The sequence below is a fragment of the Lonchura striata genome, chromosome 4 (genome assembly GCF_050655825.1).
Source record: "Lonchura striata isolate lonStrDom1 chromosome 4, ASM5065582v1, whole genome shotgun sequence".
NCBI classification, from domain to species: Eukaryota; Metazoa; Chordata; class Aves; order Passeriformes; family Estrildidae; genus Lonchura; species Lonchura striata.
The window spans coordinates 25,926,871-25,952,932 of NC_140706.1; the positions used below are offsets into that span (position 1 = coordinate 25,926,871).

A 26,062-nucleotide genomic window follows, 5' to 3' on the forward strand; every position below is an offset into this window, starting at 1 on the left:
AATCGCAGCAAATTTTTGTTTTCCCTTGGCAATGATTTCTGGGTCTTGGGATTTGAAGCTTCCTCATACACCTGCTAGTTTTGCATGAGCTTACCTTTGCGAGGATGCTGGCTTGCCACCCGAGGTCACTACTTTGCTCCTTGTCAAAGATTTGCGGTTCATAATTTACTTGCACATTTGCTGTGGCTGCAATACTGAACTTGCTATGGTTGCTGGCATTCAAAAATGAGCTAGGAATCCAGTAAGTTTCTGAAATGACAATTCCTCTTACAGTTTTATAGCCAAATTGTATTTGCTCGCTTACAGAAGAGAGAGAAGACACATATGATTTGTTTAGAGGTACAACTGCAAACATGAAAACATTGGCATTTTAACTTTTAGCTGCAATGTAGTGAACAATCCAAATTGGTTTTGAAGAGACATTGAATTAAAAAGCAATTGTAACAATTTGAATCTTAATTTACATCTGATTCTCCATGCCATTCTGCAGAAATTACTTTTTTTAAAATACGAAAGCTAGTAAATATTTCACCTTAAAACACTTACGGTAATGTGTGTGTTCCCCAAGGAATAGGTATTGTCTAAAGTGTTAGTGATGGGAAATCTTCTTGTTTGGGTCCTATACCACATAGATTGTACAAAGCTCTAGAAATTGTAAGGTGACTTCCATGTAAGGGCTACCTGCTTTTGGATTCTGTGTGATGCTTTTGTACTTAGTGGCACTATGAGCACTTGGATGCTTTTAAGAAGAGCTAAATACAAAACCTTCTCGAAGAGTTGTAGATTCTTCAAACTGTCAGTAAAGTGACTGATCTGCTTGCCAAGATCCAACTGCTTGGCCTGTTCAGAGTAAAAGGAGGAAGAGTAAGTTTTGAAGAAACCAAGTAATGCAGTTCTGTTGATCAGAAGTAAATGTGACTACATGTGTTCAGCAGGCAGCAGTTGTGACAGGTAATGTCACAGCACACGGAGCACTTCAAGAGCAGCAAGTGGTGTGGATAAACATGCACTAGGCGCTTATCTCAAACTGCATGTTTGCTCAGCATTGCTTAAATTGTACTGCCTAAGCTCTGTTCAGTGTTTCAGTGCACAGAAATGTTTTGCTATTGAGTGTCTATTTCCTGGAGTCTCCATTGAGAAGGAAGGAATTTGATATATGCACATTTAAAATACTTTCCACATTATCCCATCTCTCTGACTTGCAAGAAGTGTGAATAATGATGGGGGAAGAAAGTGCCATGTGCAGTAGCATATTGAAATCTGAGCAGATTAGGAAAAAACATATTCAAAATATGAAGGAAGAAGCTTTTCTTCATTTTGTGTGGTATAACAAAAACAGTGATTCAGTAGAAAATAATAAAGTGGAATACTTGACGACTGAAGCAGTCTGGCCAGTGGTCTGCCTCAGTAAATTTCTAGGAATTGTACTCATATTTAGAGACCTTACTCTGCTTAATTGGCTGTTCATATGTATGCTTTAAAAAAAGTTTCTAGGAAGACCATGTGCCAGTTGAATAAGAATTACATATTGCCACAGGCTATTTTGCATTAGACTCTAGTTGATAGAAGGAATAAGGTTTCTATTAGTAGTAGGCACAGGCAGAATTTTACTGTGTTTATGAACAAACTAATTCCTTTTTCCTGTTTGTTGAACATGACAGTTATAGTTAGTTATTAGGACTAAATTGAATAGACTGTCTAGTCATAATTTCAGCATGATGTTAAAACACATTATTAATTTTTTATAGTTCATAAAATACTGTGTATTTTGCACTGACTGAAGCATAGGAAAGGTGATAGTAATCATTATATGCTATCAAACAAAAGGATTAACTAATATTAGGATTCAAATTGTTCCCCCCCCCCCACCTTCTTTATAGCAGTATTCAGTAATTGGTGATGGGATTATTCCTTACTCAGGGTCAGGATCTTTTTGTACAGCTGTTCCCCCATCTTTCTTCCTTCTCACTATGGAAATAAGCCTTGCTAGTGCAATCAGTTTTATGCTGGTATAAAACTTCATACACTGAGATAAGCACAGATGTTTATTCATACATTATCATTTTATGAAGTCTCTGTGTAGTCAAAGCTTTATTTCATTGACTACTTTCCTCCTTCTCCCCCTTAAATGTGCTGCAATGGAAATAGGCTGAGTCAATGCATTCCTTCTGGCAATAAGTAATTCTCTCCCATGCCAAGATTCTGCAGTTCTTGGAACATTGGCTTCTCTCTTGGTAACTAGTAGGTAGTGAGGTCATTTCAAGGCAGTACCAGCCCTTGAATGTTACTGGATAAAAGGCAGGACAAGGGAGAAAAGGAGCAATAAAAACCAATTTCCATCGTGCTAGGTACATGCTGGCAGTTCATATATCTTAAAAGTGTTAAGTCTTCATTTTAAGCTTAAGTCTTCTCGCATTTGAAGAGGGGAGAAAAAATACATCTCTCAAGAAGGCTTAATTCTCCACAGCTGAAGAATACTATTTGTTTATATGATGATCATATTAGACAAATATTTATGCTTTTGTATAGTGTTAGAATATTTTTTTGAAAACAATTTTAAAATCAAAAAATTAGTCTTGCTAGGTCAAATACAACAGTTTAATTTTCATCTATATCTAATCTTGCTCTCATATTGCTGTAGCATGTTTGCTAGGTGGCTTGTTCTCCCTTTGGTGTTTTAATTTTTGTTTTGCATTTCTGGGCTTTTTGCCCTGCAAGAAGCTTTACTCTTACCAAATCTGCGCATTTTGCACCGCAAAATTTCTGACACGCTCCTGTGCAACTCTTTGCAATTACGAGCAAGCACCATTGACAAAATTCCATCACTTCCAGAGTCATAGCAGCTTTTTGAGTGTTCTACTCACACTGTTCCTTGATGCTTCACAAGTGGATACAATTCTGAAATTCCCAGTAAATTTAGTTTTCTTATCTTCTTAGACAAATATAACACTTCTTGTCTTTCAACAGCTCTGCAAAGGCAGAAAAATTTGCCTCGTGCTGCCTTCAAAACCAAACAGTTTCTTCAAACTCCATCTACAAAAGGAGGTAATTAACTTACAACCTCTTGTCAAGCTCCAGCAAATCTCAGATAATGGTTCACCTGCATTAAATCTCACATGTTCTAGATTAATAAACTTGCTCTTGCAAGTACTGTAGAAATTAACCAAGTGGTCCTTGATGTATGAAAGTTATCTTCTTGGTCTAAATATTGAAAATAAACTCTGTGTTATATAGGAGATTGAATTTTGAGCTAAAAATCCAAGGAATAGTGACTTACTAACATTAATCAGGAAATACAGATTTAAAAAGTAGACACCTAAATACATATTCACTAGGCCTATATTTGGATAGGAATTTTTAAAATAAAAAAATACAGTTTTAAAAAACAGAAATAGTAAAAAATACTCATAGAATCCTTTGTGCTGGGAACAAAAGCTAACAAATTTATCCTTGAAAAGATGAGTGTAGACTATCAACTTATTTTGCATGTACTTGGGCTTTCTCTTTTCCTAACCAAACCAGAAGATTAATCCCAACATAGATGAATCAAGGTTTTTTGACTCAAGGAATTAGATACTCTTGTATATAATATTCCAGTTTGCTAATGGCTGAACTTGACTTTACACTTGAGACTAATTAATAAGCTTGTAGATGCTAGAATCTTTTAAGTGTTGTGAGAGTCATGGGTGCAGACATGAGGGGTTGACAGAATGTACATGTTTCTCTTGGGGCTTCAACAGTGCCAACTCCTTAGAGTCATCTTCATGCCATGCAGAAAGTTTTAGCAAAGTATGATGCCTGTGAAACAGATTGACATGTCTTAAAAGGAAGTCTCTTAACAGTTTTCATACTTCATACCAGATAAAGTTCTCACAATGTTCTGCTTTGCATAAGACCACCATCACTATTTCTCTGCAGAGCTTTCTTTGCTTTCTTTCCAGTTGTCCATGCCCTCCTCTGGATGTCTGGAACACTTACTAGGTCAATGGCTAAACCTGTAGGAATGTACAGAAAATTAGTTGTTCTTTGAATTTATATTATTTGTAAAAATTTATTAAACTTTAGAGAATGAGGAACAGTGCACATTGCACTGCCGTTATATATTCCAGTTTATGGCTGTTGTCATTCCTTACTGCAAATGAGGACCCTTTCAGTTACTTGCTTTGTCTTCTTCAGTTATTTGCTATTTTATAGTCCTTTATGTGTTGGTTTTCTTTCTTCTGATCTGAGATCCTCATGAGTATAGAAGTATTGAACAGTAGTGAAGCAAGACTTTCCTTTCAGAGACATTAACAACTGAGCAACAATTGATTTTACCTTCTTAAAATACTGTTCGTTACGTAGCTTGACACCCTTCACACACGTTGGCTTGTTATCACTTCGTAGTAGCATCTCCCCAGCATCTTCTCCAGGCTGCAAACCTCCACCTCTTTCCAGATAGAGGAGACATACTCATCCATGCTCTGTACCTGCTCCAACAGGTCCACATCTTTCCTGTACTGAGATGAAAGATCAGTTTATTGATTCCGATAGTTAGAATTCATCTCTTCTTTCATGTTGGGCTGATTCATCTCATCATAATGGTTGTGATTTAACCAACTGCATTAGAATTTAATCTGTTTTCAAGTTGGTGTGCAGCAGCTGGCCTTGGAGTGCAAGCCAAATAAGTTTGCAGCTTCACAGCACCCTACTTTGCTACATGGAGATCTCGTGCTCTGTGCCCACAATCCAGGACAGAATCCAGAGAGGGTAGGACATCTAAATGTCATAACTGCACATGCCTTTTAATTTTCCTATTTTCTTTTTTCTTTTTTTTTCTTTTTTTTTTTTTCTTTTTTTTTTTTTTTGGCTGCCAGATGTTTTAATTGTAGCTGTTTCTAGTTCACTTTATAAGGAGATTGAGTTGTGCAAGGTTATTAAGCACTACCCTTACATGTTTAAATGTTTTTGTTAAAGATGGATCAGCTAAATCCTCTACATGGTTACACCATAGTTATCAAATGGTCTGTGAGGCAGTACCTCAGTCTTTGTGATTCTATCTTACAGATAGGCCAAACTGACTATAATGAATATCCAAAACTGCTCCGAGACCAAATTCTTTATCTGTAGAACAGAACTATTAGGCAGTTTGCCAGACTGCATCATGTGGGCTGCTCTGGAAGACAATTCATTCCCTTGTGCACAAAAATGAATATAGCTCTCAGCAATGTCTGCAATGCTGTCCTGACAGGAAATGTTTTATGAATTGACAGCTCAAATTTGCAGCATGGTAAAATATGGCCAGCAGAAGGTTAAAGAGGATGGAGAAGACTGATTTACTGGATCCTTACTTCTGCTGGGAATGCAAGCAGCTTTCTTCTGTTGCAACTTTTTGTTGCTTATATTCTGTACCTAAAAACCTTTTCGCTGCTGTGCCTGCAAGAGGCCCAAAGCTCTATTCAGTTTTTATACACTGGCATTGCTCTCTTGGTAGCTGTTAACATGGTACTGTGTTTGTGTTCCAAGCATTGTAATGAGAAGTTCAGTGATAAAAACTTCCAGTGTTTACACTGCAGAGCCACTTGGAAATTCTGCAGATTTGATTGCATTGTTTTTAACAGGCGAGGTCACATTTTAAAAACTTACATATAATCTATCTTAGTCCTAGGAGCACTTGGATGCTCTTCTTGTCCAGTCATTCTGTTGGTAATGCTTTCCTTAATCCATACTCTGGCTTGATGCCAGCTTTTATTTTAAGGTTTTTTACTTTATCTCCCTGCCACTTAGCAACTGTCACGTGTTTTTGACCTCTCTGTCACCTTTTCTTGTCAGCTTTTCCCATGAGTGGCTTCATGCTGTGTTTGATATTGCTGTCAGGGGAAAGGCCCCCTTGGGTAATCCAGAAAGGAATCAAATCCAATTCACATCTGTAATGAGGTACATATTAATCTTCCTAGACATCCCCTATAAGAAATGGCTTCAGAATACAATTTCAAAATTACCAGTTCCTCTGTACCCCATTTAGGATGCTACATTCCTGCATTACCCGTCTCCTTTCTCACTCCTCGTGTTCTTACTGGATCTACCTTTAAAATTATAATAAAAGCTGTGTTCAGGACCAGCTTATGCACAACATCTGTCAAAAATGATGCAACTTTGGTCTCAGTATAAAACATTTATTTAGTAGAGGAAAGAACAGTTAATGCAAATTTACTAAATGTAAAACATGTTTTTGTTACATGATTGATTTGATCATCCTGTGTTGACTCTTACTGATGCACCCTAGTAAGCTTGAAAAGCTGGTGAAATTTCATTGCATTACTAAGATTATGCGTTAGTTTAACTATTCTGTTCAGTGATAAATTATGCATAATATATAAATATTCCTCAGAGTTGTGTAGAATTATGCTTAAGGTTCGGCATTATCAAAGGACTGTTAAATATTCTGTCTTACTAACGTATCTCAGAAAGGACTTGATAACCAAACCTTGCATACTAACTCAAGTACAAAGTACTAGAAAACAGGTGTTAGTTTTACTGATAAATAGGTAATGTTTGTAAGAAGAGGAAGGCTATAAATTGTTAAGAGTTGTCTGGTTTAATTTTCATAGCAGCACCTTAAACTCTTTGGTGTTGGGGGTTGGCAGACATCATCCTTAATCCAAACTACAGCATTATACCAGCTTCTAGGAAGAAAATTAACTGTATCCCAGCTGAAATCAGGAGAGCTAACCCCATCTTTTTTTTTCCATCTGCCAGAAAATGTGGGATGTAACTATATCTTCAGATGAATTCTAATTCAGTAGTTAAAAAAAACAGCATAAAAGAAGTACCAAGATGCTCTAAGCTCAAAATTTCATCATTGAAGACTAATACAGACTTTGAATCTGTTTAAAGCCTATGTCACACTAGAATACTGTATTCTTCAACATGTTCTTTCATGGATTGGAATTAAGTTCACATGTTTCTGAAGCAGTTAAATTTCTTCTTAAGCCTTCTTCTCTATTTGTTTTGACTTAACTGATACAACAGTTATAGCCTGATTAGGATTACTTACAAATACAGATAAATATTTGTAGTCAGCAAAGAGGGCATTAGAGTTGTGATATCAAAAACACATGACAAAGAGGACATCTGAATTCCTGTTTCTCATTGCTGCTTGATTGGCTGTATTCCATTATACATTCCATATTGTTTGTATAATCACATAAAGTAGTTTCCAGTTTTTAATTTCTGTAATATTGTAAGGTAAGCTGAAAGTAATTTCTGTATTTTCCAGTACCTTCTTCGAGTAAATTCCGCTCGCCCGCGGCACCGTCTCCCTTAGCTCTCCGACAGCCAGTGAAAGCGTTCAGTGCCCATGGGCCAGGCTCGGTCGCCTCTCCAGAAGCCACACAGCTGACGCACAGTAGTTCTTCACCAGGGCCTCTTGCAGCCCAGAGCTCAGGCTTGCCGAGCCCTGCCAGCAGTATTAACAGTACTACTCTTACCAGACCAGCAGGGATGAGGAGTGGTTTGCCCAGACCCAGTGCCCCTTCCACAGGGGGCATCCCAGTGCCTCGTAGCAAACTTGCACAGCCTGTTCGCAGGTGAGTCTCTGACAGGTAGTCTTACGTTGAAGTTTTCAAAATTAATTTTGTTCGCTGTGTATTTGTGCTGCTTCTTCTTGCAATTGTTATTTTGATCTTAAAGTTTTCAGAACAGAAGTGGAGACCTCCATGTGAAGTATTTCCATAATAGTTTGGAATCCAAACTGAGAGATAAAGGTTCTTTAATGAGAGAGTGAAGGTGAATGAGTGAAAGTGGAATTGGTAATGGAAGATATTGAACTAAGTAAATAAAATCATAGTCTGGGCTGAGAAGGCAGCAAGAATTTGTCTGCATGTGGTAAAAAGTTACCAAAATATAGCTGGCAAGAGAAAATTCACTTGTGCGAGTGACACATTCTGAAGTCGGAACTGCTTGCCTCCATAGCTTGCCTCCAAAAGCAACAGTACATGGTGAAAGTAGTTTCTTTCCTTGGGCAGCTGGAAACTTCCAGAAGGAAGATGCACCAAGAAATCACTCCAGTTAACCCACAGGATGAAACAGAATTTTTAGCTTAAACATAACTGTGCTAGCACCCAACTATAGAAGTTGCTTGATGTCAGTGTCTTATCGAAAACTACTGCAAGAGAGACTGAATATTAACTGTGAATGTCACTTTTCACTGAAGGTGTTAAGTGGAAGCTGACATAAGGAAGCAGTCATCTGTGAGAAATACTAACAATCTCCTTAAATGGAAGGGAAAAACAATTAGTCTGCAGTACTGTAAAAAAGATGAAATGGTGGTAAATAGCGGAGTGGAAAAGTTCTGTTCTGCAGCGAGTGCTAGGCAGGGGAATGACAAGCAACTGTCACAGCACTGACTTTTGTGATTAAAGCCTGCACTGGTCAGCAGTACAGAACTCTGTGTAATAAAAAGCAGTTGTTTTGCCAGGAGTTTGCTAATAGTAGTGAAGTGTGGTTGTCCAAATGACAGCTTGTCTTAAAGTGTTTCACTTACTAAACTTTTTTTAAACTAGCTTTTAATTTTTCTTTTTTTTAAAGTTTGCATATATAGGACAAAGGGAAACAGCCCTAGCTGGCACCAAGGAGGTTTAGATTAGGTAACAGGCAAGATGTGTTCACCAAAAGGGTTGTCAAACATTGGAACAGGCTGACCAGGGAAGTGGTGGAGTCATCAATCCTGGAGATATCCAAAAGATGTGTATATGTGGGATTTTGAGACAGCCTAAACAATTCCATGGTTCTATAATGCAGACTCCGTACACAGTGCAATAATCAAGTTTCTACAAATGTCAGATGTTGATGTAAGCAAATGCAATACTCTAAACGAGGATTTGTCTGTTTATATACATCACTGAAAAAATGGCCCATTTTAGGTGGAAGCAGATTAAGTTTGCGTTTTTACAGAGTATAATAGCAATAAGTTTTCTGTCTATTTGTTTATTTATTTGGCTTTTTCCTGGCGTGGTAGTTTCCAAGATACAACACATGAAACTTTAAACTGAAAATACTGTAGGGTTTGTCTTAAGTAAATGGTATTGCAGGGAAGTAAATTAATGAATTGTATATTTCAGTTATTCATAAAATGTTTAAATTCTTATGTATTGTAGATAGAGACTTCAACAGTTATTTATGAAACTGAAAAACATCTCATTTCATTTTAGATCATTACCCACTCCCAAGACATATAGCAACGTGAAAGATGAGAGTTGGAAAGATGGCTGCTACTGATCTGCACAGCTCAATGCAGAGTTCCAGTGCTCATGGATACTTCCTCACCAGGCAAAAAGACAGCTTGATTAAACAAACTGTTCAGATGTGACTCTTGGAATTTGTAAAAATTCCAAACCTCTCTGTCTCTGATTAGCACAAACTGGCAGAGATTATTACAAAGCAGCACTTTAATGACATCTAACATCAGATGTTTGGTGGTCATACAATCACTTCTACATTAAATTGCTATCAGTTCTGGGGGCTTTTTTATTGCTTGCTAAAGATGTTATCAATATGAGCATTTATGAGAGTGGCCAATGTCGGGGCAAAAATGAATGAATGCCAAAGAAATGCCCATCTTGAAAAACAGCAAGGACAACTACCAACATACATTATCCACAACTTCATTTTCAGCCTGTTTTAATTCGGCAGAAAGATTGGTGAATATGTACTATTGAAACAAGGCTACATGAATCAGAGCTGATGTTCTGATTGCAGACTGCTACAGTGCTAGGGAAATGTTGCTTTTAACAATTGTATGAGATCCCAGCTGGGACTGGATACGTCCTTCTGGAAGAATCAGCAGTTACTCTGGAGGATTAGGTAGAACAGGGAGTTGTAGCCATGACTTCTGTCACATTAAAAGGTTTGAATGTAGCAGACACACACAATGCAATAGTATAGATTGCATCTTTCCTATGTTGATTTATTGGCTTTACCTACTCTTATGTTTGATTGCCAGAAGGGCTTAGTATCAGCTGTACAATCTTTCTAACCTTAAATTCCTGGCTCAGGAAAGATGGCCTTCACTATTGTAGCCACATTTTTAACACATTGGCATGCTATTTGGGGAAAAATATTTTATAGCAGGTTTCCTTGCAAAAGAAAGAGCAAGTGATAATTTTGATTTGTTCTAAAACCATACCACTATACATGCAGCCTGCAGCAACTGTAAATGCTGATAGTTAAGGAGAAGGAAACACAACTATGCACTTGTAACATACAAATTTTAAGGAAATGAGTTACTCTTGATGCCAAATGATATTAATTTAGGTGATGTTCCATGGTATGAGGGAGTTTTCTGTATCCTATTTTTTTACTTTCATCCATTTCTTAAATTGGTTTATTTTAAATTGTAAATATTTTTACAGAAGATATTGCCCATGTAAGTGTGTTTAAATATGTACTTTGCCTTACTTATGTGTATCTTACATTACTGGTAACAGAGTATAAAACCTGCTGTGTCTGTTTACAAGCTATTAAACTCCTCTGGTGGCTCTGACTTACTCTAATGCATTTTGCTCAGAACAACTGATATATTTAGCATTGAACCATTGTTTTCTGTTTCGGAAGACATCATGCAAAAATCTGTAGTTAAAGTTGTATTGAGTGGGACTAGTTAAGTGGAAGGGATTTTATTTGAAGGTTTTTCAGTATTTTGGATGTACAGTTGATGAAGTAAGAGAATGTGAATGGTATATCCTTTGTGCAATGACTGACAAACACTACAAGTCGGATTGGATAGTAGGTAGCCTTCAACCCCATTAGTAACTGAGTTTGGGACTGCTGGTGGATTTTGCCCCCACCACTAAGAGGATAACTAATCCCAAAATTCCAGTACTTGAATTTTAGGCCAACATTAACATATTCCTGGATGAAAAGCCATGCAATAGTACTTGACTTGGAAGAAACCAAATAGGAAGGAGTGGAGACTAACTTGCAATTTAAACTACTCAAGCAAGCTCTAGGTTGATGGGTGACTTCTCACACCAGACCAAGAGCTGTGCTAAGACTTCAAAGTTGGGGTGTCAAAGATTCCAGCAGAAACCACCTTTCACCAGTACATACCACTAATCTAGCCTTGAGTCACCTGCAGGTACAGGGAATGCATGTATCTCACGGCACTGTTCACCAGAAAACAGGACTAGATCAAATGTGCATACTCTCAGTAAAGCCTAAATTTTAATATTTCAGTATTGTACAAATCAATACTGCAGTCTTCACTGAAGAAAGGGGAATTTAAATGGGTGGATTTTATCAAACCGTTTGACTTACAAATTTTGAAAGTCAGTTTAGGTGACAATATTGGGGTTTTACCATGGCTGCATCAAACTTGTACGTTTCCTTAAGTTAAGTAATTCATCGCTTGGGTAAATTCAGCTTGAGTTTTTTAGGGATTTTTTTCTCTGCTATTCTCCCTGAAATACAGCAAATGACTTCCTGAAAATGACTTCCTGAGAAGACAGACTGTTTGCTAGAAAGCCTTTGTGCATTACCAGTTCATTGATATCAGGAAATCATGGGACTCTGTGTTTAGAGATTTACTGCAGAATTGTGGAAATATGGATTTGATAAAATAGTGCCTATGATTTACTTAACTTATGTTTGATATAGTAGTAAGGGTTTTATGAATGTGGATTACTTTTTGTGCCAACAGCTTGGAATTGATGTATGTGTGTAGGCAGAAGGATTTATTCTGCTCCCAAAGTTATTTAATTTTTTTTTGTGTTTGAATGTTTTTGTAAGTGTTAAAAGTGTAAAAAAATATATATGAAATATTCTTACCACAAAACACCTCCTGGATCCTTATTTTTACAACAAAGTGTTTTAAAAAGTGTTTTAGAAATTTAGAGGATATTATTTTATGGGGTTTTGTCTGGTTGGTTGGGTGGTTTTTCAGGAGCTGTATTCACTTTTCTAGAGGTTACCAGTTTTGGTTTCTGCCTACTGTAATTCATTAACTGAGTACAACACTGTATTTGGGTGAAATCTGTGATTTCATTGACAGACAGAGGTGGACTTGTGCCTCTGCTCTAGAAGGACCCTGCATAGTTCAGACTTGTATGAAAAACTGTATTCTGAATTTTCATCCAGAATGATTGAAGTATAGGGCAGTTTGACGTATACAAGCCTGCCTTTCCATTTTTCAGGATTTCTACTCACTTCAGACCACCACATGAAACAAAATAATTCTGGAATTTATACAGAAAATTGAGCCATGTAAAAATATACCTACTAAGCCCTTTTGGAACTGATAAGTACACATTTTCTCTACCTTCTACATTAATGCCTTCATCTTTGGCTCATATACAAGCAATAAGTTAGTTTTGAACTTAGTATTTTTCTGTAATATGCATTTTGCTATAAAGCAATGGATTCAATAGTAATGTGAATACCATCTTTGTCTTATCTTGGTATTAAAATAAAGGCAGGTATAATTTTATTTGGTAGCCACTTAATATTACATTTAACAAAATTTAAGCTGTAAAACTTCTAATCAATCATTTATCCCAACATAAGCCAGTAGGTTAAAATGTTTCCCCCTAGTTAACTGACATTTATGGAGAACTGGCTTCAGACCTGCTGCTTCTAAAAGGTATTGTCACTTTTTAGTCTGCAGTCAAGTACCATTTGCCCCACTCCTTCAGGAAAGTAGAGCAGTGTCAAAATCTGGTAATTAATAGCCTTTTGCCCTTTTAGTAGGTTTCTGCAACAAACTCTCCTATATTAATAATAATCAGTATTATCACCATACTGCAAGACTGAAGATTAGAAATAGTATTTTTTATTCTGAGGGAAGGTGTGACAGCTCCTTTGGGTCCTCTTACATTTCATGTATGTTCCCCTCTGGAAGCCTGATAGCAGTGGTGAAGAAAAAAAAGTTAGGAATATATATAAGGGGGCAGAAGACTGAAAATGTTTATGTTGCTGGTCTTGAGATGGCTGCAGAGTGCACAATTTAATAATTTAAAACTTACTTTTTTTATTTCTCAAAGTATTTGCATTAAAACAGGTATCGGACATGACCATGTCAGCAGTATTGTCTGCAGTTCTCCCTCTTTTGACTGGAACAGAACAAACTTTATATTTAATGTTTACTTTTCAACTAAAACAAGCAACATGTGAGGTTACTTTGATTTAAGAAACAAACCAGAAGCCCCACCTGCTCCTGATGTGCATTTATGCCTCTGTGCAGTCCGAGTCTGATACCTACAGGCAGCCTATCTGTGCTCACTGTACAGCTTCAGGAGGGTGAGGCTGGGATTTGGCTGCTCTAGGAGCATCCCTGCTTCACACACAACTGCCCAGTCAAGAAAATGCTTTTGGCTCTAAGAGTTAAAGGAGCAAATTCCACCTGACTCACTCTCCACAAGATTTTTTACAACTGTTTCCAGCTGTGATACCACACAGGGTTGTTCTGTGTGTCATTGTCCCTTTGCACTAAATGATAAATTCCGTTGGGACCATGTTAAGCACTTAGAAGGACACAAAACATAACATAGTGATTAAGCTGATTTATACCTCTTCAGCATTGATTTAAAGGATTTAAAGGAATAGGTAGCAAAAATTACTTCTTAACAGCAATTTTTTAACTTGGTGCATCATCCACCTGTTAGAAACTGAATTTTTAAAAAAATTAGATTTGAAAACTGGAATGCCTGAGATCTCTCTATGCAATGTGGCACTCCCCGGGGACAGAAGTATATTGTATATTTCACCAAACTTAACAAAAGAAGATACTTCTATTGTAATCTGAGCTTCTGTCATCAGCAGCATAAGCAGATGGAATCATGTTGAAAGACTTCTGAAATCATCAAATTCAACCAAGTGCCATGTCCAATCTTTCCTTCAACTCTTTGACTCTACCACCTCCCTGGGCAGTGCATTGTAATGTCTAATCACACTTTCTGTGAAGAAAACTCTATGTCCAAACACAACCTCCCCTGACTCATCTTGGGGGCTATGTCCTCTTATCACTGACTGAGAGAAGAGAGCAATCCCCACCTGACTACAGCCTCCTTTCAGGCACTTGGAGACAGGGATAAGGTCTCCCTTGAGCCTCCTTTTCTCCAGGCTAAACACCCCCAGCTCCCTCAGCTGCTCTTTGTGCTAAAACTAGAACACAAGAACTAGGGCTCCAGACTCTTCACCAGCTTCATTGCCCTGAAAGCAACAAAAATAACGTAAATCAATTTTCTTTTGAAAATAGTTTTAATAGCTTAAACAGTAAATACAGTAAATAATAGTTTTAATAACTAGCAATAGTAAAGCTTAGAAGACAGTGGCATGTGATGCCTTCTCCCTCAGCATGTTCTCCTCCTCCTTGCTGTTTTTAAATTAACCCTGAAAGTTTGCTTCCATTGGCCCTACAGTATGGGTGCCTTACTGAGAAGGTGACTTTGCAGTTCATCCCCAGCACCACTCGGCTGCTGGTTATCATACACAATGCACAGAATTACAGACTATATATTCTTCTCCATTCTGCTCTTTTCTATTCTCTTTGCCATGATTTTCTTGGGACTTGGAAAATTGCAACCTTTCACAGCCCTGCTATGACAGGCTGATTAAAAACCTCAGTAGTGCAAAGAGTTTGGACTAACATCAGACAAGCCCAAGTCCAGCTCAGCCTTCCTCAGCAATAAACATCAGACAAACTACTGACAGAAGCATCAAACTACTACAGAAGCCTCATACCAGCTACTTCCACTCTCCTCCAGTAGTAAGGCTAGGATTCTTTTTCATGGAAACTCTCTACATTGTATCAGGAAGGTGAATAAAGACACTTCTGTTCCACATTGTTCCCCACCTCTGCCCTGCCCAAGAGAAAAAGGTGCTTATTAAATGTGGGAGTAGGTCATCAGTGACTTGACTTGGGACTCTCTGGGGCCTTGGCTGCTTAAAGCCACAAAGGTGATCAGGAAATAGCTGAGGTGTGATGTGTTGATGGTGGAAGAGTGGTCAGGGTAGGGGCCTGACATGCAGGGCTTTCCCCAGTCTCCTGCTCTTCCCAGGCACCTGCCTTGGGCACTGATACATCAGCTGCTGGGCTGGATGGGGGGGCCCTGCTCTGACACCAGCATCACTGCCCTGTAACTCCCAGCAGTCTCCTCCTTTTCTCTTACAGTGCTCTTCCTAAGCTGTTTCCCTTCAGACACTATCAGCAAACAAAACTGCACAACCCATTTCAAAAGCTTAATTATCCAACTGATCCTTACCTGCCTTTCACTCAGCAGGGTTAACACTGCTGTGCAAATTTTACAGCTGCTGCTGATCTCTGTGCTGCACATGAGTGCCAAAATGCTGCCAGGAGAAAGTAATGCTGCACCAAGCTCTGGGTTACAGCAAGTTTGGTTCCTGTTCAGAGCAGAGGGTAAGGCCAAATGTGCTCTGGCTTACTGAACCCAATATATGCCAAATTAAAGGCAGACTAAGTGTTCTTGTTCAAAGCTGTTTGTCTTAATGATGAGCACCAGGACAGAGTATTGTGCCATTGTAATTTTATCTTTGTCACTCTCCTCCTTTAAAAATTAAAACTTTATTGAAGCACTTGCTACCATTTTGAGTCCCCTCTCAAAGAAAAAGAAAAGAGAGGGAGATCAGGCAAATCCTCTGCTATTCAGACTCTGCCTCAGCTCCTTAGCCCTGTATTTCTGAGCTCCACAGTGATCCATTTACCCCTACATTTACTCACCCAACTGCTGAGCCCAGGGCATGGTTATATTGTTTCTGTTCATCTGTTCCCCGCCAGGCTAATGCAGACAGAAAACCGCTGTTAATGCTGCTTCAAGTGACCTGTCTTTAAAGGAGTCATGAAATCCTTGTCCTGATTCTCAGCCCTTTAAAACCATGCCTACATGTCAGAGACAGCAATGTGGTATCACCACCAAGACTCAGCCTCGGGAAAGCAGCCCGGAGCATACCCCTCCATCCACGGCCAGCCTTGCAGGAGGAACCAGCAGCTCCTGAGCCACAGGATGCCCCTGCCTGCACCCACAGCAGCTTTCAGTAACACGGCAGCTGCCAGACCAGCACTGCTGGTTCAGTGCACACAGACCTCCTGAATGCCTGTGGGCTCAAAGAAATAATTTGTTATGGTGCAAGAGCATCCAGAAGACCCTAAGCTGGTTCCCTGCCCTGCCATACCCTCCCAAAGACGCTTATTTTCTTGGGGCTCAGTCCATCATCACTGAAGCAACTCCCAGGCTTCCTGACTCAAGTGCTGGGAGCAAGGGGCAGGTGGCTGCTATTTAGAGGAAGGGGCAGCCAGTCAGTTCATATCTGGTCTGATACAGCAGGGTAAGTTAAGAACAGAAATTTGGTTGACCTCAGTTTATGAGCCCAAATGTCAGAGAGCAGTTAATACCTACTGTAAATGTCAGAGCCAAGGGAATTTTATGTTCACTTTAAAAGAACATCAACAAAGATTTAGTGCCTATTGATGCTGCCATTCACACAGGCTTAGCATGAATGGCGGGGTCCACATATGCAAACATACTGTAGAAATATTAGAGGGACATGCTTAAAATCATAGATCTGGTAAAGCACCCAAGCCCAGCTCAGCCTTCCTCAGCAAAAGGAGCAGCGTTTGGCAACACAAGGCTCTGATAAAGTCTGGCAAATTCAGGCTACCTTTACCAGAGCAGAACAGAGGAAATTGATATATAGTGGACTTCTCACCTTTACAATTTGCCCCCATGTGAAAGTTTGCCCAGGGAACTGAAATACAATTCTCTGCAGGTCCTTGCACCCAGCCACCAGTGCCAGCTGTCCTGCCCAGTGGTCCACTGTCAGTGGAAGAAAAGCAAAATTACATTTACTATCATAGTTGAGACAGCCTTGATACACAGAGTAGCATTATACAATTTCAGAACACTTCAACCCATACAGAGTAACAGCACACCACTTCAGAAGGCATCAAGCATCTGTCCTTCTTGGTCTTTTGCCCAACCTTTTATACCCCTCATGTTCATGCACTGCACCTGTGTGCCCTCTGTTCCCTTGGGTGACTGGTCACTAACCTGGGCACTCCATGGCTCATTGCTGTCAATGCTGCTCACCTGCTTTTCACAGCTGCACCCACTGGGGATGAGGTTCAGCCACAGCCCTACTCCCAATTACCTCAAATTGTGTACCCACAGTTCACAAAGCCACTTCACAACTTACTGCTCAAGACTTACTACAGTGCAGTAGGCTCTACTGACTTTGTACCATATTTCCACACCTTCATACAGGTACAACATCAGTTTAAGACTCCTTTCCCCAGCAGAAGTGCCTCAATGGCAGAACTGAAGTACAAAAATAGGTGTTTCTTGTTAAGGAGCTCCAACCATGTAACCTGTTCAGGGCCTTGACTCAGCCCATTTCCCCTGCTCCTCGCCCAGGCCATTTCCCTGTGCTGCCCTCCACCCTGTAGTCTCTCAACTGCTTTCATTAGCAGATTCTGTGTGCTCTTACTTTCTGCATCCTTCTCATTATCAAGATAATTAAATAACATTAATTACCAAAACAAGTTACTGAAATCTGCCTACCAGAAACCTTCTTTCAAAATTTGAAATGTAACCTACCAGTGGTAGGTTACATTTATAACCCATTTATGCACTCTTTTTAGCCCTTCTATTTTCCTTTTTTGCCTTTTATTACTCTTTTAAATACTGCAGGGTTTTCTTTTTGCTCTTTGCTTCCTACCCAGGACTCTTCAGACACTAGAGGGTGATCTTGCCTTCACTGTGCTTATTCATCCCAAATTTAGTCTAGTTCAGCTTCAATTCAACACACTGTCCTGAGCTTTCACTGAATTGTCCATAAGGTCCTGAATGTAATTAACAGCTGCATTTATACCAGGAAAGCCCTAGTCTGAGGAAGGATGAAGCCATACACAACAGGTCATAAAAACTACCTCTTGAGGAGTTTGAAACACCCCCATTAAACTTTGTACTCAGTGTCACGTAGATTTAAACCTCCTAAAATTTTTTACGATTCCAGAAATATTTTCCTACTGGTCTGGGTTTTTCCAGTTAAATGTGTGGTGACACAGCAACATCTCAAGACTGTGGTATGCACAAAGGCTTGTATTTATCTACTCGGAGATGGCAGGCATTACACAAGATACACACCCCTCCCCTTCTTGCTGTGGCAGCTAGCACAGCGCTCAAGCACAGCCTACCCCCAGAGCAGCCCCTCTGAGCAACCCAAGGGCAGCACGGAGCCACTGTGGAGCCTTCCTTTCCGAGGAGGCTGTAATCTGAATTTAAGCCTCCTCCCATGGGACACCCAGTAAAACCCCACAGCCCTGGGTTTGCTTTCTCTTTGCTCTCTCTGGCCCCTCTCGGTTCTTGGCTCTGGGCTCCCTGGGCTCTGCTCAGGCTCTCGGGCCTCTGCCCCCTGCTTGCCCCGGCGGGGGGCAGGGGGGGAATAAAATGAACTCCCCTGCTAAACAACAGAGACTTGTCTCGCCTGTTTTCCCTGCTTGCTGCTGGTAGTGGCCTCCCTGGATCGCGATGGTCACTGTAGCCACACGCTGCTACACGCCACCAATTCCCACTGGCACAGCTGTGAAATCACTGGAGGAGCTGGGAGTCTGCATTGCACCAGGACTGCTTCTGCTTTGGGGCAACAGCAGTGCCTGCAAATTGATGCTGTTACTACTCTGCAACAGGGAGCATGGGTCAGTCTCCTTTTCTGCAGAGCTTGGCTTCTGAGGGCTTCCAGATTGGGCATCTGATCCAAGAAATCTTCTGGGAAGAGCTCAGCTGTGACATGCCTTTTTGCACAAGCAACAGTGAAATTTGCACTCAGATATTAGTGCTTCCTATGCTGGTTGGCCAATGGCTCTTACTGTTTGTTATGACATCAAAATTAAATTTTTGGTTGCTTAAGGTCTTTCTAAAATCTCCTTCTGAGTTCTCAGATAGTATCTTTCATTATCTAATAAAGGCTAGGATCACTGCCAAAAATGTCTTGAATGTCAAAAGGCCTGGGATGCTAACGGTGAGTGCCAGCAAGCTGCAGGGACAGGGAGCAACCACAAGCTATGAGACAGCCTCTCCACTTGAAGTGAAAATATGCTTGGACACTTTTGCTTTGCTACTGAATCAAAGGGTTTAAAGAATCCCTTACAATGAATTTCTGCTTGCTGGAGGAACCCAGCAGTCATTCTCCCTGTAGAGTCTCTCTGGGAGCAGGATTCATGTGTCTGTAGAGGCTGGAGGTGATTGCTCACTGCTTATGGCAGGTCCTAAGGAGGGTCTCAGCAATACCACTCAAACACTCCAAGATACTACAAGTGAAAATAGATTCTGTGGATGTTTGGAGATGGTAGAGAAACAGAATTTTTTTGTCATGAGGGATCACACTGTACATGCTGCCTCCTCAGGAGTATGGTACCTGCTGGAGCTTAATGCACTTGTTGCCAGTGTGCAGCTTTGCCACTATCTCCAGCATGATCTTATGCAAATTAATCACTCCCATGTATAACTTCTCCCTCTGTACATGACATAAGCATGACAATGTAATGAGCCTGCATCTTTGCACTTGATAATAATAAACTCTTTGGGGACAGGGAAGGTCCCTTCCCTAGCTGGTTTTGCGTTAGCACCTGGCATTTGGGACCTGGATTTGTTTAGACTTCTTGGTGTTAGCTTGAAGCAACTTGTTTTGCAAGAATGAGTTTCTGTAATTCCATGGGATGTGGTGACTCTGTCATCTCCTGTTCATCCCCAGCTCCTATCCTACACAGAGCTCCCTTGCCTGGAGGGGTTTGGGCCACGTTTGTTTGGGTAGACTTGCCCTCCTGGGCATGGGGTTACTGCATGGTACTGCTCACAGCAGGGTGGAAATAACTGGGCACTGACACCTTACAGATGTCTGTGGGCAGCTACTCCTTTGGTACCTGTTGGCTTTGATTTCAGCAGCAAGGATCTCCTACTGAAGCTTCCTCAGCATTTAGATTACTCATGTACCTATGGGTAACATTTAGAAATTATATGCTTTAAACAGTGTGTATTAAAGAAATGCTATGTATTTATCTTATTTTAGTAATTGATGTATTTTAGTATCTTAAAATTAATTTAATAATATTGCTAATATTTTGCTTTCTTACATTGTAATGGACTGAGCAGAGTAAAGGAGCTCTTATGGTGGCCCTTTTGTGTATGTTTATTCCAGTCTTTTGTTTTTCTTTAATTCTTTCAGCCTGAAACAAAGGGCTGATCGCTTTTTATTCCTTCCACCAACTCTCCAATCCGAAACAGCTCTGTCCAAGGCTCGTTCTCTGGCAGGCAGGATGCAAGATGCTGCCAGCTTAATAAAATTTGCAAGCAGATCAGGACACGGACTTCATTTCTGGGCTGTGAACCGCACCTGACGTCTCCAGCTTGGGCAGATGCCTGGGATCCCGAAGGCATTGCCAGCAGCTCCAGCCGCAAGCACAGCCAGCCCCGGAGACGCGAGGTTTTATTGGCAGCGGCGGGAGTCACCGCGGAGGATAAAGGGCGTTTGCACAGGTACCAGGCAGCAGGTAAGCAGGGCCAGGGGAGCCTGTGCCACCCCAAAGCGAAGGCAGCAGCTGCAGCTCACGCTGCCGCAGAGATGTTTGCCTGACCTTTCCCGGGAGATCGCTGCTGCTTGCCCGGACTATCCGGCCTTCAGCACCACCACTTTTATTGGCCCCATCACTATCTAATCCAAATCTCTCTTACAGCACCTTAAACCCATTGTTTCTGAGGAGTTGTGAATTTATAAGAGATTACTCTCAGCTAGTGGTAGAATGGACACCTCAGGCAGGAACAAATATTCCCCTGGCTTCACACCGAGTATTTCTGCTTAGGCATCACAGAAAGGAAATAAAAGATCTTGGTGATGAAGACATTCATGCTTTCATCTCTCTGGAAAATCAATGGATATACAAAGCCGAGTACCTCTGCCTCAGCTGCAGTGACATACAGGCTCTACAAATACCGTGGTTTATTAAAAAATGTTCTGCTTCATCACGGTTTTAAAAGTGCACATAACACTGTGTCAAGACTATTTTCATAGGATTAATATACAACGTTAGCTAAGACAAGTATTAAAAGATGTCTATTACATGTAAGATTTATTTCTCCCCATTTCCCTGACATTATTTTCTAGATAGCTCAAGAGTTAATTTAGGTAATGGTGCACCTATTTTGAAGGGCTTGCTTATTTGCTGATCAGCATTACTAATACTCATTTTTCATATGTGGTAAAATTTGGCAGCAAGCCAAGAAGCATTTTTATTCTATAGTTAGGTTAGCACAAAACACCTTTAGTCCACATCCAGGCACCTTCAATGGCAAGATACAAATGGTTGGTAACTGAGTGCAAAGACATTTTCTGTGTGTAACCTGAGATACAGAATATTAATGCTATTAACTCTTATCATTCCCACGGGGCTTATCATTAACATTCCTTTTAATACGGAGAAAGCTTTGGCAGGTGAGTAATGTAATTTTTCTTTTGTGTGTCTTTCTTCAATTAAACGAACACTATATGAAGCAACTGCTGCTGTAGATGGTATTAAATGTATTTATACATTTTTTGACAACTAAATCAATCTGTGAGACAATATCTTGTTGTCATTTACTCTGATCTGTTTTTTGGGTTTTTTTGCAAAACCCAAATCATAGAATATATAGGCACAAAACTACATTTGTGTGAGCTACCTCCACATTACCTCTCTTGATTTAAGCCTCTAACCCCAGGTTCCTAAATAGCAAATTAAAAGGGGGTTGGGACCTTCAGCAGGGTCCAAGTAAACCCAGCTGGACCCTCAGAAGAATGCCAAGGTCCAAGTAAACCCAGGGCTGGGACCCTCAGCAGGATGCCAAGTAAACCCAGCTGGACCTGGCTCTGCAACTGCCCATCCATCCTGAAGCCCCACCATTTACCAGGCTGTGCACATCCCGTCATCACTCCAGCCTTGATGGCAGTGCTGTCCTTCACAGCTATCAAGGTGCCCCACACCACAGTGTGGTCCCCCACACCATCAGTGAAGATGCTGAGCAGGCTGTTTGTGACGCTCTTGGGATGGTCAATCAGAGCTCTGACATCCAAGACATGCCTGTTTCTAAAGTCCTATGAACACCTGCCTGTGAGAACCTGTGCCTGCAGTGCAAAATACCACTGACTTTTAAATCTGAATCCAGTGCTTTCAGAATCATCCTCATTTCACCTCCTTGTCCCTGTCTGATGGGGCAGGATGCTAATTTTGGCTCTTCTGGACCAACGCATGCATTAGTCATCAGGTCACTTATTACTACTTTTCATCTTAATTCTGATAATACTCTAACTCCAGAAAAAGATCAAATGACAACAAAAGGGAATAATGAACGAGGCAGAATCCTTTATTATTTGAATCTGGGTAAAGGTACCTCACACAAAGGCATTTACTTGCTTAAAGAAAAACTTGCTGCTAGTAATTGTTTTACAGTTGTAGGGATACAACTGCCTAAACAGCTTACTGTCAGCAGTCAATTTACAAAATTATCCTTCAGTGATTCCCTGATTTCATCTCTTTTCATGGACCAGAAGACCTTTTCTAATGGGATGACTGGCAAAAGGCCTCTTCATTTAGAAGGCAGATCACGCAGCCTTATACACTTAGCTCTAATTATGAAGTACTGGAACATCACGACCTGAGGCATCATGCACTTACTTGTTGATTAATTGTTTCAGACATCTTAAAAATAAATGTGGGGGAACACCAAGTGCAACAGGAGGATTTTATCTTAATAATTTCTGCCCTTTACTTCTAACCCAGAGCTTCAGATCTGTTCCCATATGGTCAGAGACTGAACACATAGGGGGTACACAAAGGGACTGCCCAGCCAGGTAACAAAGCTTATGCTTGTTTCCCTTCCACATCACTTCAATTTAATAACATCTCAGAAGCTCTAAGTTGCTTGGTAGAGAGCACTGCTCCCAGGGCAGGCATAAATACAGAGCAGGACTCATTAGGAAGAGGAACCCATGAGAAAAGGGGGACAGCACTCCCTTGAACAGAGAAATCACAAAGACAACAGAGAAGAGGAGAGGCAGAGGCAGCACAGCAAAAGGAGGTGCCTGGATGCCTCTGCCACCTCAGCCAGGAGAAGTAAAGGATGATTTGATGGGATCTCACCTGTAAGAGGAGACAACAGGGATGTAGCAATGACTGCTGCTAAGGAGGAGAAAGGAAGGAACATTTATCTAATTTTCTGCACCTTGAAATTCAGGCCCTGGGACAGGCCTGAGTAAAGAGCAAGGTTGCTTTGCTCATTCCTTACTATCAGAATTCCTTACATGTTTATCCTCTAATTTTCACCTTTACTTCCAGGTGAATAAAGGGAAGGCACAAAAATCCCGTTACAAAGGAGCAAACAAAATTCCTTGGTTTTGAGAGACATCTCCCTCTCCAGACTGGCTTATAGTACAAGTGCTCTTCTGTGGAACTCAACCCTCTTCTAAGATTATTTGTAAGGCAATATTTTTAATAAAAGTTACAAACTACAAGTTGATAGTTCAGTGGTTCTTTCCCTCCCTCTTCTTTGTTCTTGCTAACTCTTATCCTTTTACCTATTTTTCAACAGAAGGACTAACACGGGATAATTGAGAATGATGTATGATCAGGTTTACTTGCCAAGTCTTTTTATACTCAAATATTCAATTTGTGGCTTCCAGTAATAGCAAGGTATGCCGTATCCTTTCTCCTGCCCTCCACAAAAGAAAGCAGAAAGGAATTATCTATGGATTTAGATACATTGAGGTGTTCACTATGTGAGAGCTGGCTGCCTCACAGCCAGATCCTGCAAAACTACTCAGCATCACTCCAGACTCCAGACTGTGCTTTCATTATGACATATCAGAAAAGCCTGCAGCAAGTTAGAGACAAGAACCATGCTCAGCAGCAGGTACAACGTTTTTTTCATTCTAAATGCCTCATGTGAAAATATGCCAGGTGTCTGCCTGGAGTGGAGGTACTTTGTGGATAGACAATTTGCAAAACCGATTGGCTGCATTCAGACTTGGCTTTCCCTGAAGGCAGTTTCACTGCTCATGTTTAAATCAAGCATTCAATTTTAATTTTAGCTGATCAATTATAAGAAAAACTCTCAAGAGGTCTTGATTTCTTGCAATACATTAATGACATTTTCCTACTATAGTTGTGTCCCTTGAAACTGAAGTTTATGCTGACTGGGTGGGCTCTAAAAGAGCCTGTATCTGCATTCAGGGATACTGGACTCCTCCTGTAACTGCTTGCACCACAGGTGCCACACATAATATAAAAATATCTTCTTGTGACCAGCCCTGCTGCAGTGGGGAGTTTGGGGAGTGGCAGTGGTAGATAAAGCAGGAGCCTGGCTGTGCCCTTCCCACCTGCTCAATAAGCAGCCACTTTGTGCTCACACAGTGGATCCATCCTGGGTCTGCCCACAGTGATCCCTGGTCAGCCACACCACAGGGAGCCCCCTGGGTATTTCTTACAAACCACGGAGGGTATGATAAGAGAATGACCTGCATGTTGCAAAGCAAAGTACTGGCTACATGACAGATGGAATAAGATATAACAGTGGTAAGATTTTATGAAGCACAAAAAATACACTGCAAGCACTTCTCTGTTTCATGCAAACCAGAAAATTAAATCCAGAGGATGCTGTTGGCTCAAAAAGCCAACCAGATCCTGAGCTCCCCTCCTCCAGAGGCCAAAAATATGAATGAACTAAAACAATCCAGATCCTATTTGATTGTTCAGCTCTAATGACTCACCTCCCCTGAGCTCTTCTTCGGCTAACGACAAGGAAACAAACACAGGCAGAACAGTATCGAACTTGGCATCATTTTGGCAAAGTTGCTTTTCCAGGATTTTACAGTCACCAGGTACTACTTGCACTTCTTCTGTTACCTGTGCCCCAAGAAAGAACCAAAGGTTTAAAAAGCAAACGGTCTGGTTTCTTTCAAGTCACCAATAGTTTCTACTTGAGTCCCAGGACAGCCTAAAATTTTACCCAAATTTGCTGTCTGATGGAGCTTAAATCAAGCAGCCAGTCAGGGTAGCTCCTGTAGCTCTCTCCTTAAATCCAGTGTGCCCTCCTTCAGCAGTGACCCAAAATGCTTTATGCAGAAGTAGAGCCACACACGAAATGCAGAAGCCAAGGGGGAGCCCCTGTGGATGCTCTGTCCTGAATCAGCTACCCTCACCCAGGAGTGATAATGTGAAGTGGTAGCTATGACCCCTCTAAAACCTGTGAGTGTACAAGGAAAAGAGTTACATTCCTAAGACAAGGGCAATAGCAGTGCCAAGAGTGAGAGTCACTGAGGTATCTCCTGCCCTCTGAAGCGGCTGAAGTTCCTCTCTCAGGAACGCCTGCCCTTGTGAGTCTATTTGGGCATTCTATACAGCACTGTACTTCTGAAGGAACAGAGTGACACACAATTATTAAATGCAAAGCAAATGTTGTAAGCACAATGTTATGACTGAAAACAGTTTAATCGCCCTTGCGTGTGATTTTTTGGGTGACGGACTATGTGTCTTACTCTGGTTTGAATATCTGCGTGCCTGTGAGCTTGCCTGCTTCCTTCACATGTACTGACTACCCTTTAAAAGGTATCACGTCTCCTGACAAGTTTCTGGGTCCCCACCAGCAGAAAGTGGTGCCTTCTCGACCTCATCCTTCCTCACACATTCCAAAACTTTCATATCAATAGCAACCTGCCTGGAGGGGGAATGAGCTTTGCAATCTCTCAGCAGAGGGGTCTAGTTGCCCACCCACATCGCGTGACACTGCGACGCTAATGGACGCTAATTTTTGTAATGCCGACGCCAAAGTAATTCCTGTGATACCTCAGGTCCTCCGCTGGAAAGGCTGGGCCCTGCTGCCTCCAGAAGAGGATGCCGGGGGTCGCACCGGAGAGGGGGATGCAGCCGCGAACCCGCCGCCGCCTGCGCTTCCCTCCGCCGGGGCCGGGCGGCGCTGGCGGCCGGCGATGACCGCCGTCGAGGCGGCAGCGAAACACCGCCCACGCCGGGGGTGGCCCCGCGTGGGTC

General features: G+C 41.0%; 1 protein-coding gene and 1 long non-coding RNA gene across 13 annotated transcripts in view; one reads left to right on the plus strand and one right to left on the minus strand.

The window, feature by feature from the left end:
* The window catches only part of SLAIN2 (SLAIN family member 2), a 34,046-nt gene extending 22,234 nt beyond the window's left edge, over positions 1-11,812 (plus strand). For 2 of the 6 annotated variants that reach the window (XM_085578618.1, XM_021526478.4), the window contains 3 exons: positions 2,968-3,045; positions 7,259-7,568; positions 9,192-11,812. In XM_085578618.1, the coding sequence (XP_085434744.1) occupies positions 2,968-3,045; positions 7,259-7,568; positions 9,192-9,258 (455 nt within the window). In that variant the 3' untranslated portion in view covers positions 9,259-11,812. Of the gene's footprint in view, positions 1-2,967; positions 3,046-5,811; positions 5,917-7,258; positions 7,569-9,191 lie in introns of those variants that run through there. The other 4 variants (XM_021526560.4, XM_085578619.1, XM_085578620.1 and 1 more) reach the window with 3 other exon arrangements.
* LOC116183622 (uncharacterized) overlaps positions 1-26,011 on the minus strand; it is a 38,070-nt gene extending 12,059 nt beyond the window's left edge. For all 7 annotated transcript variants that reach the window (XR_014955110.1, XR_014955107.1, XR_014955106.1 and 4 more), the window contains exons 1-3: positions 25,859-26,011; positions 24,784-24,919; positions 95-16,805 (exon numbers count right to left, since the gene is read on the minus strand). This is a non-coding gene — a long non-coding RNA (uncharacterized LOC116183622). The remainder of the gene's footprint in view (positions 1-94; positions 16,806-24,783; positions 24,920-25,858) is intronic.
* Between the last annotated feature and the right edge of the window lie 51 nt (positions 26,012-26,062).